Below are 15,134 nucleotides of genomic sequence, written 5' to 3'. Positions count from 1 at the left end.
AGTGTTTTTTCAACACAGTATACTAAAACATGACTCTACGTGCTATTCTAAGTGGTTTTCAACAGTTTTTTGGACATGTCATATTTTGACATTTTTGCCATACTATAGCCTTGCTTCTTTGGTCATTTTTCCGACATGCTATTTTTTGGGTTTCTGGCCAGTTTATAAGTGTTTTTTCAACACAGTATAGTAAAACATGACTCTACGTGCTATTCTAAGTGGTTTTTAACTGTTTTTTGGATATGTCATGTTTTGACATTTTTGCCATACTATAGCCTTGCTTCTTTGGTCATTTTTTCGACATGCTATTTTTGGGTTTCTGGCCAGTTCTTAGGTGTCTTTTCAACATAGCATATTAAAACATGACTCTATATGCTATTCTAAGTGGTTTTAACTGTTTTTGGACATGTCATATTTTGACATTTTGCCATACTATAGCCTTGCTTCTTTGGTCATTTTTCCGACATGCTATTTTTTGGGTTTCTGGCCAGTTTATAAGTGTTTTTTCAACACAGTATAGTAAAACATGACTCTACGTGCTATTCTAAGTGGTTTTCAACAGTTTTTTGGATATGTCATGTTTTGACATTTTTGCCATACTATAGCCTTGCTTCTTTGGTCATTTTTTCGACATGCTATTTTTTGGGTTTCTGGCCAGTTCTTAGGTGTTTTTTCAACATAGCATATTAAAACATGACTCTATATGCTATTCTAAGTGGTTTTCAACAGTTTTTTGGACATGTCATATTTTGACATTTTTGCCATACTATAGCCTTGCTTCTTTGGCCATTTTTCCGACATGCTATTTTTTGGGTTTCTGGCCAGTTTATAAGTGTTTTTTCAACACAGTATACTAAAACATGACTCTACGTGCTATTCTAAGTGGTTTTCAACAGTTTTTTGGACATGTCATATTTTGACATTTTGCCATACTATAGCCTTGCTTCTTTGGTCATTTTTTCGACATGCTATTTTTTGGGTTTCTGGCCAGTTCTTAGGTGTCTTTTCAACATAGCATATTAAAACATGACTCTATATGCTATTCTAAGTGGTTTTTAACTGTTTTTTGGACATGTCATATTTTGACATTTTTGCCATACTATAGCCTTGCTTCTTTGGCCATTTTCCGACATGCTATTTTTTGGGTTTCTGGCCAGTTTATAAGTGTTTTTTCAACACAGTATACTAAAACATGACTCTACGTGCTATTCTAAGTGGTTTTTAACTGTTTTTTGGATATGTCATGTTTTGACATTTTTGCCATACTATAGCCTTGCTTCTTTGGTCATTTTTTCGACATGCTATTTTTTGGGTTTCTGGCCAGTTCTTAGGTGTCTTTTCAACATAGCATATTAAAACATGACTCTAATGCTATTTCTAAGTGTTTTTAACTGTTTTTTGGACATGTCATATTTTGACATTTTGCCATACTATAGCCTTGCTTCTTTGGTCATTTTTCCGACATGCTATTTTTGGGTTTCTGGCCAGTTTATAAGTGTTTTTTCAACACAGTATACTAAAACATGACTCTACGTGCTATTCTAAGTGGTTTTCAACAGTTTTTTGGACATGTCATATTTTGACATTTTTGCCATACTATAGCCTTGCTTCTTTGGTCATTTTCCGACATGCTATTTTTGGGTTTCTGGCCAGTTTATAAGTGTTTTTTCAACACAGTATAGTAAAACATGACTCTACGTGCTATTCTAAGTGGTTTTCAACAGTTTTTTGGACATGTCATATTTTGACATTTTTGCCATACTATAGCCTTGCTTCTTTGGCCATTTTTCCGACATGCTATTTTTTGGGTTTCTGGCCAGTTTATAAGTGTTTTTTCAACACAGTATACTAAAACATGACTCTACGTGCTATTCTAAGTGGTTTTCAACAGTTTTTTGGACATGTCATATTTTGACATTTTTGCCATACTATAGCCTTGCTTCTTTGGTCATTTTTTGACATGCTATTTTTGGGTTTCTGGCCAGTTCTTGGGTGTCTTTTCAACATAGCATATTAAAACATGACTCTATATGCTATTCTAAGTGGTTTTTAACTGTTTTTGGACATGTCATATTTTGACATTTTGCCATACTATAGCCTTGCTTCTTTGGCCATTTTCCGACATGCTATTTTTTGGGTTTCTGGCCAGTTTATAAGTGTTTTTTCAACACAGTATACTAAAACATGACTCTACGTGCTATTCTAAGTGGTTTTTAACTGTTTTTTGGACATGTCATATTTTGACATTTTTGCCATACTATAGCCTTGCTTCTTTGGCCATTTTTCCAACATGCTATTTTTTGGGTTTCTGGCCAGTTTATAAGTGTTTTTTCAACACAGTATACTAAAACATGACTCTACGTGCTATTCTAAGTGGTTTTCAACAGTTTTTTGGACATGTCATATTTTGACATTTTTGCCATACTATAGCCTTGCTTCTTTGGCCATTTTTCCGACATGCTATTTTGTGGGTTTCTGGCCAGTTTATAAGTGTTTTTTCAACACAGTATACTAAAACATGACTCTACGTGCTATTCTAAGTGGTTTTCAACAGTTTTTTGGACATGTCATATTTTGACATTTTTGCCATACTATAGCCTTGCTTCTTTGGTCATTTTTCCGACATGCTATTTTTTGGGTTTCTGGCCAGTTTATAAGTGTTTTTTCAACACAGTATAGTAAAACATGACTCTACGTGCTATTCTAAGTGGTTTTTAACTGTTTTTTGGATATGTCATGTTTTGACATTTTGCCATACTATAGCCTTGCTTCTTTGGTCATTTTTTCGACATGCTATTTTTTGGGTTTCTGGCCAGTTCTTAGGTGTCTTTTCAACATAGCATATTAAAACATGACTCTATATGCTATTCTAAGTGGTTTTTAACTGTTTTTTGGACATGTCATATTTTGACATTTTTGCCATACTATAGCCTTGCTTCTTTGGCCATTTTTCCGACATGCTATTTTTTGGGTTTCTGGCCAGTTTATAAGTGTTTTTTCAACACAGTATACTAAAACATGACTCTACGTGCTATTCTAAGTGGTTTTAACTGTTTTTGGACATGTCATATTTTGACATTTTTGCCATACTATAGCCTTGCTTCTTTGGCCATTTTTCCGACATGCTATTTTTTTGGGTTTCTGGCCGGTTTATAAGTGTTTTTTCAACACAGTATACTAAAACATGACTCTACGTGCTATTCTAAGTGGTTTTCAACAGTTTTTTGGACATGTCATATTTTGACATTTTTGCCATACTATAGCCTTGCTTCTTTGGTCATTTTTCCGACATGCTATTTTTTGGGTTTCTGGCCAGTTTATAAGTGTTTTTTCAACACAGTATACTAAAACATGACTCTACGTGCTATTCTAAGTGGTTTTCAACAGTTTTTTGGACATGTCATATTTTGACATTTTTGCCATACTATAGCCTTGCTTCTTTGGTCATTTTTCCGACATGCTATTTTTTGGGTTTCTGGCCAGTTTATAAGTGTTTTTTCAACACAGTATAGTAAAACATGACTCTACGTGCTATTCTAAGTGGTTTTTAACTGTTTTTTGGATATGTCATGTTTTGACATTTTTGCCATACTATAGCCTTGCTTCTTTGGTCATTTTTTCGACATGCTATTTTTTGGGTTTCTGGCCAGTTCTTAGGTGTCTTTTCAACATAGCATATTAAAACATGACTCTATATGCTATTCTAAGTGGTTTTTAACTGTTTTTTGGACATGTCATATTTTGACATTTTTGCCATACTATAGCCTTGCTTCTTTGGCCATTTTTCCGACATGCTATTTTTTGGGTTTCTGGCCAGTTTATAAGTGTTTTTCAACACAGTATACTAAAACATGACTCTACGTGCTATTCTAATTGTTTTTAACTGTTTTTTGGACATGTCATATTTTGACATTTTTGCCATACTATAGCCTTGCTTCTTTGGCCATTTTTCCGACATGCTATTTTTTGGGTTTCTGGCCAGTTTATAAGTGTTTTTTCAACACAGTATACTAAAACATGACTCTACGTGCTATTCTAAGTGGTTTTCAACAGTTTTTTGGACATGTCATATTTTGACATTTTTGCCATACTATAGCCTTGCTTCTTTGGTCATTTTTCCGACATGCTATTTTTTGGGTTTCTGGCCAGTTTATAAGTGTTTTTTCAACACAGTATACTAAAACATGACTCTATATGCTATTCTAAGTGGTTTTCAACAGTTTTTTGGACATGTCATATTTTGACATTTTGCCATACTATAGCCTTGCTTCTTTGGCCATTTTTCCGACATGCTATTTTTTGGGTTTCTGGCCAGTTTATAAGTGTTTTTTCAACACAGTATACTAAAACATGACTCTACGTGCTATTCTAAGTGGTTTTCAACAGTTTTTTGGATATGTCATGTTTTGACATTTTTGCCATACTATAGCCTTGCTTCTTTGGCCATTTTTCCGACATGCTATTTTTTGGGTTTCTGGCCAGTTTATAAGTGTTTTTTCAACACAGTATAGTAAAACATGACTCTACGTGCTATTCTAAGTGGTTTTCAACAGTTTTTTGGATATGTCATGTTTTGACATTTTTGCCATACTATAGCCTTGCTTCTTTGGTCATTTTTTCGACATGCTATTTTTTGGGTTTCTGGCCAGTTTATAAGTGTTTTTTCAACACAGTATACTAAAACATGACTCTACGTGCTATTCTAAGTGGTTTTTAACTGTTTTTTGGACATGTCATATTTTGACATTTTTGCCATACTATAGCCTTGCTTCTTTGGCCATTTTTCCGACATGCTATTTTTTGGGTTTCTGGCCAGTTTATAAGTGTTTTTTCAACACAGTATACTAAAACATGACTCTACGTGCTATTCTAAGTGGTTTTCAACAGTTTTTTGGACATGTCATATTTTGACATTTTTGCCATACTATAGCCTTGCTTCTTTGGTCATTTTTCCGACATGCTATTTTTTGGGTTTCTGGCCAGTTCTTAGGTGTTTTTTCAACATAGCATATTAAAACATGACTCTACGTGCTATTCTAAGTGGTTTTTAACTGTTTTTTGGACATGTCATATTTTGACATTTTTGCCATACTATAGCCTTGCTTCTTTGGCCATTTTTCCGACATGCTATTTTTTGGGTTTCTGGCCAGTTTATAAGTGTTTTTTCAACACAGTATACTAAAACATGACTCTACGTGCTATTCTAAGTGGTTTTTAACTGTTTTTTGGACATGTCATATTTTGACATTTTTGCCATACTATAGCCTTGCTTCTTTGGCCATTTTTCCGACATGCTATTTTTTGGGTTTCTGGCCAGTTTATAAGTGTTTTTTCAACACAGTATAGTAAAACATGACTCTACGTGCTATTCTAAGTGGTTTTTAACTGTTTTTTGGATATGTCATGTTTTGACATTTTTGCCATACTATAGCCTTGCTTCTTTGGTCATTTTTTCGACATGCTATTTTTTGGGTTTCTGGCCAGTTCTTAGGTGTCTTTTCAACATAGCATATTAAAACATGACTCTATATGCTATTCTAAGTGGTTTTTAACTGTTTTTTGGACATGTCATATTTTGACATTTTTGCCATACTATAGCCTTGCTTCTTTGGCCATTTTTCCGACATGCTATTTTTTGGGTTTCTGGCCAGTTTATAAGTGTTTTTTCAACACAGTATACTAAAACATGACTCTACGTGCTATTCTAAGTGGTTTTTAACTGTTTTTTGGACATGTCATATTTTGACATTTTTGCCATACTATAGCCTTGCTTCTTTGGCCATTTTTCCGACATGCTATTTTTTGGGTTTCTGGCCAGTTTATAAGTGTTTTTTCAACACAGTATACTAAAACATGACTCTATGTGCTATTCTAAGTGGTTTTCAACAGTTTTTTGGACATGTCATATTTTGACATTTTTGCCATACTATAGCCTTGCTTCTTTGGCCATTTTTCCGACATGCTATTTTTTGGGTTTCTGGCGAGTTTATAAGTGTTTTTTCAACACAGTATACTAAAACATGACTCTACGTGCTATTCTAAGTGGTTTTCAACAGTTTTTTGGACATGTCATATTTTGACATTTTTGCCATACTATAGCCTTGCTTCTTTGGCCATTTTTCCGACATGCTATTTTTTGGGTTTCTGGCCAGTTTATAAGTGTTTTTTCAACACAGTATACTAAAACATGACTCTACGTGCTATTCTAAGTGGTTTTCAACAGTTTTTTGGACATGTCATATTTTGACATTTTTGCCATACTATAGCCTTGCTTCTTTGGTCATTTTTTCGACATGCTATTTTTTGGGTTTCTGGCCAGTTCTTAGGTGTCTTTTCAACATAGCATATTAAAACATGACTCTATATGCTATTCTAAGTGGTTTTTAACTGTTTTTTGGACATGTCATATTTTGACATTTTTGCCATACTATAGCCTTGCTTCTTTGGCCATTTTTCCGACATGCTATTTTTTGGGTTTCTGGCCAGTTTATAAGTGTTTTTTCAACACAGTATAGTAAAACATGACTCTACGTGCTATTCTAAGTGGTTTTCAACAGTTTTTTGGACATGTCATATTTTGACATTTTTGCCATACTATAGCCTTGCTTCTTTTTCCATTTTTCTGACATGCTATTTTTTAGGTTTCTGGCCAGTTTATAAGTGTTTTTTCAACACAGTATACTAAAACATGACTCTACGTGCTATTCTAAGTGGTTTTCAACAGTTTTTTGGACATGTGATATTTTGACATTTTTGTCATACTATAGCCTTGCTTCTTTGGTCATTTTTTCGACATGCCATTTTATGGGGTTTCTGGCCATTTTTGGATGTCTTTTCAACATAGCATATTAAAACATGACTCTATATGCTATTCTAAGTGGTTTTCAACAGTTTTTTGGACATGTCATATTTTGACATTTTTGCCATACTATAGCCTTGCGTCTTTGGTCATTTTTCCGACATGCTATTTTTTGGGTTTCTGGCCAGTTCTTAGGTGTTTTTTCAACATAGCATATTAAAACATGACTCTATGTGCTGTTCTAAGTGGTTTTCAACAGTTTTTTGGACATGTCATATTTTGACATTTTTGCCATACTATAGCCTTGCTTCTTTGGCCATTTTTCCGACATGCTATTTTTTGGGTTTCTGGCCAGTTTATAAGTGTTTTTTCAACATAGTATACTAAAACATGACTCTACGTGCTATTCTAAGTGGTTTTTAACTGTTTTTTGGACATGTCATATTTTGACACTTTTGCCATACTATAGCCTTGCTTCTTTGGCCATTTTTCCAACATGCTATTTTTTGGGTTTCTGGCCAGTTTATAAGTGTTTTTTCAACACAGTATACTAAAACATGACTCTATGTGCTATTCTAAGTGGTTTTCAACAGTTTTTTGGACATGTCATATTTTGACATTTTTGCCATACTATAGCCTTGCTTCTTTGGCCATTTTTCCGACATGCTATTTTTTGGGTTTCTGGCCAGTTTATAAGTGTTTTTTCAACACAGTATACTAAAACATGACTCTACGTGCTATTCTAAGTGGTTTTCAACAGTTTTTTGGACATGTCATATTTTGACATTTTTGCCATACTATAGCCTTGCTTCTTTGGCCATTTTTCCGACATGCTATTTTTTGGGTTTCTGGCCAGTTTATAAGTGTTTTTTCAACACAGTATACTAAAACATGACTCTACGTGCTATTCTAAGTGGTTTTCAACAGTTTTTTGGACATGTCATATTTTGACATTTTTGCCATACTATAGCCTTGCTTCTTTGGTCATTTTTCCGACATGCTATTTTTTGGGTTTCTGGCCAGTTTATAAGTGTTTTTTCAACACAGTATAGTAAAACATGACTCTACGTGCTATTCTAAGTGGTTTTTAACTGTTTTTTGGATATGTCATGTTTTGACATTTTTGCCATACTATAGCCTTGCTTCTTTGGTCATTTTTTCGACATGCTATTTTTTGGGTTTCTGGCCAGTTCTTAGGTGTCTTTTCAACATAGCATATTAAAACATGACTCTATATGCTATTCTAAGTGGTTTTTAACTGTTTTTTGGACATGTCATATTTTGACATTTTTGCCATACTATAGCCTTGCTTCTTTGGCCATTTTTCCGACATGCTATTTTTTGGGTTTCTGGCCAGTTTATAAGTGTTTTTTCAACACAGTATACTAAAACATGACTCTACGTGCTATTCTAAGTGGTTTTCAACAGTTTTTTGGACATGTCATATTTTGACATTTTTGCCATACTATAGCCTTGCTTCTTTGGTCATTTTTCCGACATGCTATTTTTTGGGTTTCTGGCCAGTTTATAAGTGTTTTTTCAACACAGTATAGTAAAACATGACTCTACGTGCTATTCTAAGTGGTTTTTAACTGTTTTTTGGATATGTCATGTTTTGACATTTTTGCCATACTATAGCCTTGCTTCTTTGGTCATTTTTTCGACATGCTATTTTTTGGGTTTCTGGCCAGTTCTTAGGTGTCTTTTCAACATAGCATATTAAAACATGACTCTATATGCTATTCTAAGTGGTTTTTAACTGTTTTTTGGACATGTCATATTTTGACATTTTTGCCATACTATAGCCTTGCTTCTTTGGCCATTTTTCCGACATGCTATTTTTTGGGTTTCTGGCCAGTTTATAAGTGTTTTTTCAACACAGTATAGTAAAACATGACTCTACGTGCTATTCTAAGTGGTTTTCAACAGTTTTTTGGACATGTCATATTTTGACATTTTTGCCATACTATAGCCTTGCTTCTTTGGCCATTTTTCCGACATGCTATTTTTTGGGTTTCTGGCCAGTTTATAAGTGTTTTTTCAACACAGTATACTAAAACATGACTCTACGTGCTATTCTAAGTGGTTTTCAACAGTTTTTTGGACATGTGATATTTTGACATTTTTGTCATACTATAGCCTTGCTTCTTTGGTCATTTTTTCGACATGCCATTTTATGGGGTTTCTGGCCATTTTTGGATGTCTTTTCAACATAGCATATTAAAACATGACTCTATATGCTATTCTAAGTGGTTTTCAACAGTTTTTTGGACATGTCATATTTTGACATTTTTGCCATACTATAGCCTTGCTTCTTTGGTCATTTTTCCGACATGCTATTTTTTGGGTTTCTGGCCAGTTCTTAGGTGTTTTTTCAACATAGCATATTAAAACATGACTCTATGTGCTGTTCTAAGTGGTTTTTAACAGTTTTTTGGACATGTCATATTTTGACATTTTTGCCATACTATAGCCTTGCTTCTTTGGCCATTTTTCCGACATGCTATTTTTTTGGGTTTCTGGCCAGTTTATAAGTGTTTTTTCAACACAGTATACTAAAACATGACTCTACGTGCTATTCTAAGTGGTTTTTAACTGTTTTTTGGACATGTCATATTTTGACATTTTTGCCATACTATAGCCTTGCTTCTTTGGCCATTTTTCCGACATGCTATTTTTTGGGTTTCTGGCCAGTTTATAAGTGTTTTTTCAACACAGTATACTAAAACATGACTCTACGTGCTATTCTAAGTGGTTTTCAACAGTTTTTTGGACATGTCATATTTTGACATTTTTGCCATACTATAGCCTTGCTTCTTTGGTCATTTTTCCGACATGCTATTTTTTGGGTTTCTGGCCAGTTCTTAGGTGTTTTTTCAACAAAGCATATTAAAACATGACTCTACGTGCTATTCTAAGTGGTTTTTAACTGTTTTTTGGACATGTCATATTTTGACATTTTTGCCATACTATAGCCTTGCTTCTTTGGTCATTTTTCCGACATGCTATTTTTTGGGTTTCTGGCCAGTTTATAAGTGTTTTTTCAACACAGTATACTAAAACATGACTCTACGTGCTATTCTAAGTGGTTTTCAACAGTTTTTTGGACATGTCATATTTTGACATTTTTGCCATACTATAGCCTTGCTTCTTTGGTCATTTTTCCGACATGCTATTTTTTGGGTTTCTGGCCAGTTCTTAGGTGTTTTTTCAACAAAGCATATTAAAACATGACTCTACGTGCTATTCTAAGTGGTTTTTAACTTTTTTTGGACATGTCATATTTTGCCATTTTTGCCATACTATAGCCTTGCTTCTTTGGTCATTTTTCCGACATGCTATTTTTTGGGTTTCTGGCCAGTTTATAAGTGTTTTTTCAACACAGTATAGTAAAACATGACTCTACGTGCTATTCTAAGTGGTTTTTAACTTTTTTTTGGACATGTCATATTTTGCCATTTTTGTCATATTATAGCCTTGCTTCTTTGGCCATTTTTCCGACATGCTATTTTTTTGGGTTTCTGGCCAGTTTATAAGTGTTTTTCAACACAGTATATTAAAACATGACTCTACCTGCTATTCTAAGTGGTTTTCAACAGTTTTTTGGACATGTGATATTTTGACATTTTTGTCATACTATAGCCTTGCTTCTTTGGTCATTTTTTCGACATGCCATTTTATGGGGTTTCTGGCCATTTTTGGATGTCTTTTCAACATAGCATATTAAAACATGACTCTATATGCTATTCTAAGTGGTTTTCAACAGTTTTTTGGACATGTCATATTTTGACATTTTTGCCATACTATAGCCTTGCTTCTTTGGCCATTTTTCCGACATGCTATTTTTTGGGTTTCTGGCCAGTTCTTAGGTATTTTTTCAACATAGCATATTAAAACATGACTCTATGTGCTGTTCTAAGTGGTTTTCAACAGTTTTTTGGACATGTCATATTTTGACATTTTTGCCATACTATAGCCTTGCTTCTTTGGTCATTTTTCCGACATGCTATTTTTTGGGTTTCTGGCCAGTTTTTAAGTGTTTTTTCAACACAGTATAGTAAAACATGACTCTACGTGCTATTCTAAGTGGTTTTTAACTGTTTTTTGGACATGTCATATTTTGCCATTTTTGCCATACTATAGCCTTGCTTCTTTGGTCATTTTTCCGACATGCTATTTTTTGGGTTTCTGGCCAGTTTATAAGTGTTTTTCAACACAGTATACTAAAACATGACTCTCGTGCTATTCTAAGTGGTTTTCAACAGTTTTTGGACATGTCATATTTTGACATTTTTGCCATACTATAGCCTTGCTTCTTTGGCCATTTTTCCGACATGCTATTTTTTGGGTTTCTGGCCAGTTCTTAGGTATTTTTTCAACATAGCATATTAAAACATGACTCTATGTGCTGTTCTAAGTGGTTTTCAACAGTTTTTTGGACATGTCATATTTTGACATTTTTGCCATACTATAGCCTTGCTTCTTTGGCCATTTTTCCGACATGCTATTTTTTGGGTTTCTGGCCAGTGTATAAGTGTTTTTTCAACACAGTATACTAAAACATGACTCTACGTGCTATTCTAAGTGGTTTTTAACTGTTTTTTGGACATGTCATATTTTGACATTTTTGCCATACTATAGCCTTGCTTCTTTGGTCATTTTCCCGACATGCTATTTTTTGGGTTTCTGGCCAGGTTTTAGGTGTTTCTTCAACATAGTATACTAAAATATGACTCTACGTGCTATTCTACGTGGTTTTCATCAGTTTTTTGGACATGTCATATTTTGACATTTTTGCCATACTATAGCCTTGCTTCTTTGGTCATTTTTTCGACATGCTATTTTTTGGGGTTTCTTGCCATTTTTAGATGTTTTTTCAACACAGTATACTAAAACATGACTGTATGTGCTATTCTAAGTGGGTTTTAATTGTTTTTTGGACATGTCATATTTTGACATTTTTACCATACTATAGCCTTGCTTTTTTTGGTCATTTTTTCAACATGCCATTTTATGGGGTTTCTGGCCATTTTTGGATGTCTTTTCAACATAGCATATTAAAACATGACTCTACGTGCTATTCTAAGTGGTTTTCAACAGTCTTTTGGACATGTCATATTTTGACATTTTTGCCATACTATAGCCTTGCTTCTTTGGTCATTTTTCCGACATGCTATTTTTTTTGGTTTCTGGCCAGTTCTTAGGTGTTTTTTCAACATAGTGTACTAAAACATGACTCCAAGTGCTGTTCTAAGTGGTTTTCAACAGTGTTTTGGACATGTCATATTTTGACATTTTTGCCATTCTATAGCCTTGTTTCTTTGGCCATTTTCCCGACATGCTATTTTTTGGGTTTCTTGCCAGTTCTTAGGTGTTTTTTCAACATAGTGTACTAAAACATGACTCTACGTGCTATCCTAAGTGGTTTTCAACAGTTTTTTGGACATGTCATATTTTGACATTTTTGCCATACTATAGCCTTGCTTCTTTGATCAATTTTTAGACGTGCTATTTTATGGGGTTTCGGGCTTTTTTGGGGTGTATTTTTAAAATAAATTACTAAAACATGACTCTACGTGCTATTCTAAGTGGTTTTCAACAGTTTTTTGGACATGTCATATTTTGACACAATACAATACAATGTTGAAAAAACATCCCAAAAGGGCAAGAAACCCCATAAAATAGCATGTTGAAAAAATGACCAAAGAAGCAAGGCTATAGTATGGCAAAAATGTCAAAATATGACATGTCCAAAAAACAACTAAAAACCACTGAAAAGAACAAGTAGAGTAATGTTTTAGTACACAGTGTTGAAAAAACATCCAAAACTGACCAGAAACCCCATAAAATAGCACGTCAAAAAAATGACCAAAGAAGCCAGGCTATAGTATGGCAAAAATGTCAAAATATGGCATGTCCAAAAAACTGTTAAAAACAACTTAGAATAGCACGTAGAGTCATGTTTTAATATACAATGTTGAAAAAACATCCAAAAACTGACCAGAAATCTAAAAAATAACATGTCGAAAAAATGTCCAAAGAAGCAAGGCTATAGTATGGCAAAAATGCCAAAATATGACATGTCCAAAAAACACCTGAAAAACACATAGAATATCACATAGAGTTATGTTTTAGTAGACAATGTTGAAAAAACATCCCAAAACGGCAACTAACCCCATAAAATAGCATGTTGAAAAAATAACCAAAGAAGCAAGGCAAGGAAAAAATATGAAAATATGACATGTCCAAAAAACAGCTGAAAACCACTTAGAATAGCATGTGGAGTCATGTTGTGATATACAATGTTGAAAAAACATTTAACAAACAATTAAGATAGCATGTAGAGTCATGATTTAGTATACCGTGTTGAAAAAACACCTAAAAACTGGACAGAAACCTAAAAAATAGAATGTCGAAAAAATTACCAAAGAAGCAAGGCTTTAGTATGGCAAAAATCTGGAAATATCATGTCTAACAAACTCTTGAAAACAACTTCAAGTAGCATGAAAATTTTTTTCCAAAAAAACTGCTGAAAAACACACTAAATCACATAAAATAGCGTGCCAAGACACGACATAGCACAGGTTGTTGCAAAAAAACCCGAAAACACCACAAAATAGCATGTTGAAAAATCCACCACAAATGCAAGGCTATAGTATGGCAAACTTTTTTCGACATATTATATTAATATTTCAAAACATGTCTAAAGGTGCCTGAAAACAACTTATAATAGTTTGACGAGACACGTCATAGAATAGCATGTTGAAAGAAATGGCCAAAAAAATCCTAATATGTTGAAAAAGGCTGAAAACGACATTGTATAGGATGTTGAAAAACGATATAGTATAGCATGTCGAGACACGTCATCGTATATTATGTGGAAAAAAAGGCCCAAAACATCAAAATATAGCATGTAGAAAAAAAGGCTGAAAACGTCAAATGTTGACATGTTGAAAAAGCAGCTGACTATTACATATTGTACGTTTATTTCACTATTTTTGACAATAAACTTTTGACTTTTAATTGCCATTTTGGAGTACCTACTCCATTTTATTTAATCATTTAATTTAGTCATTTAATTCTATTTTGGTCAACATACTATACTCTGACAATTGACATCTGACATACGAGGAAATTTCATTTCATTTTGGATCATATGCTTTAGTATGACTTTTTTTTATTTTGGACTACACATTATAGTATTCTATACAGGACAACATAATTTACTGTGACTTTTCTTTTCTATTTTTGGACACTGTACTTCAGTATAATTTGTTTTCTTCCCATTTTGGACAAGACGATTTACTGTGACTTTTTTATGGCATTTTTATGGCAACATTGCTATGTGAATTTGGACAACATACTTAACTAAGATTTAATGACAATTTGAACGACTTACTGTAGTAAATCTTAGTAATAGTAACATGTTTAATTCATAGGCCACTTTTCAAATTACTTTTTAAAAAAAGATAATAAAATAGAATACGCAAAATACACAATAAAATACACACAACATTAAATTTCACACAATGCTAGTGTTAGTTAAGTGTTACCTTAGGGTCATTGTAATAGTGCTGCAACTGAGTGATCCAGCTGCTCCACAGATGCTGAACCTCTGAAGTCTCACTGCTGCTGCTGTTGCTGCTCTGCTGCATCTCCACAGACATCTGAACAGACTGAAGTCAGGGGGAAAACTCAGTCAGCTAGTTGGTGCATTTTGAATACTCCAAGTTTTGACACAGACCAGATTCAATTGAGCAAAAGTTACTATCACACATAGTTAACTAGTAAACAGCTGTACTGTAAAACACCACTTTAGGACATTTCTTAAAACATACTACAAAAGTTAAGTCAACAGGTACTAACCTGAACTCTGTATTCAAGCTTGTTTGATTCAGGCACACATGAAACTGTGTTGACTCAGACACCCCAACAGCAGTACCAACACACCCTTTTTGAAAACACACCTTCTTCTTCCTCCTCTTCCTGCTTCCTCTTCTGGGTTCTTGGTAGAGAGACTCTGGAAGGCTTGTTGATATAGCTGCTGCCATCTACTGTTCAGTAATATTTTTAACACAGGGGGCTTTGCTTTTCCAAAGGATTGCTTGAGTGTTATTGTGGATTATATTTAAGTCAAGTATTTTCTAAGTTATTGTAAAGAAAATGTATCTACATTTCCGAACATATCTGGATTCACCCTAATTAAAATTGGCAAGATTAGAATAGTAGCTAAAACTAAACTAAAGATTAAAATAAATAAATAAATAGGAGTAAATAGTAAATAAATAAATAAATAAATAAATGTGAGTGATATATTTTGACAAAAAGAATACGA

The 15,134-nt window shown here is 33.7% G+C and overlaps 1 protein-coding gene across 1 annotated transcript in view; it reads right to left on the bottom strand.

Annotated features, from left to right (window-relative positions):
* The window catches only part of LOC121956588 (lipid droplet assembly factor 1-like), a 51,981-nt gene extending 37,163 nt beyond the window's left edge, over positions 1 to 14,818 (bottom strand). The window contains exons 1-2 of the mRNA XM_042504877.2: positions 14,666 to 14,818; positions 14,353 to 14,475 (exon numbers count right to left, since the gene is read on the bottom strand). Of these exons, the coding sequence (XP_042360811.1) occupies positions 14,353 to 14,466 (114 nt within the window). The 5' untranslated portion in view covers positions 14,467 to 14,475; positions 14,666 to 14,818. The remainder of the gene's footprint in view (positions 1 to 14,352; positions 14,476 to 14,665) is intronic.
* Between the last annotated feature and the right edge of the window lie 316 nt (positions 14,819 to 15,134).

This window comes from Plectropomus leopardus, chromosome 18 (genome assembly GCF_026936395.1).
Source record: "Plectropomus leopardus strain MGB_pleo_1.0 chromosome 18, ASM2693639v1, whole genome shotgun sequence".
NCBI lineage: Eukaryota > Metazoa > Chordata > Actinopteri > Perciformes > Serranidae > Plectropomus > Plectropomus leopardus.
The sequence above is the reverse complement of the archived record's forward strand: the minus strand, read 5'-3'. Positions and strand labels throughout refer to the sequence as shown.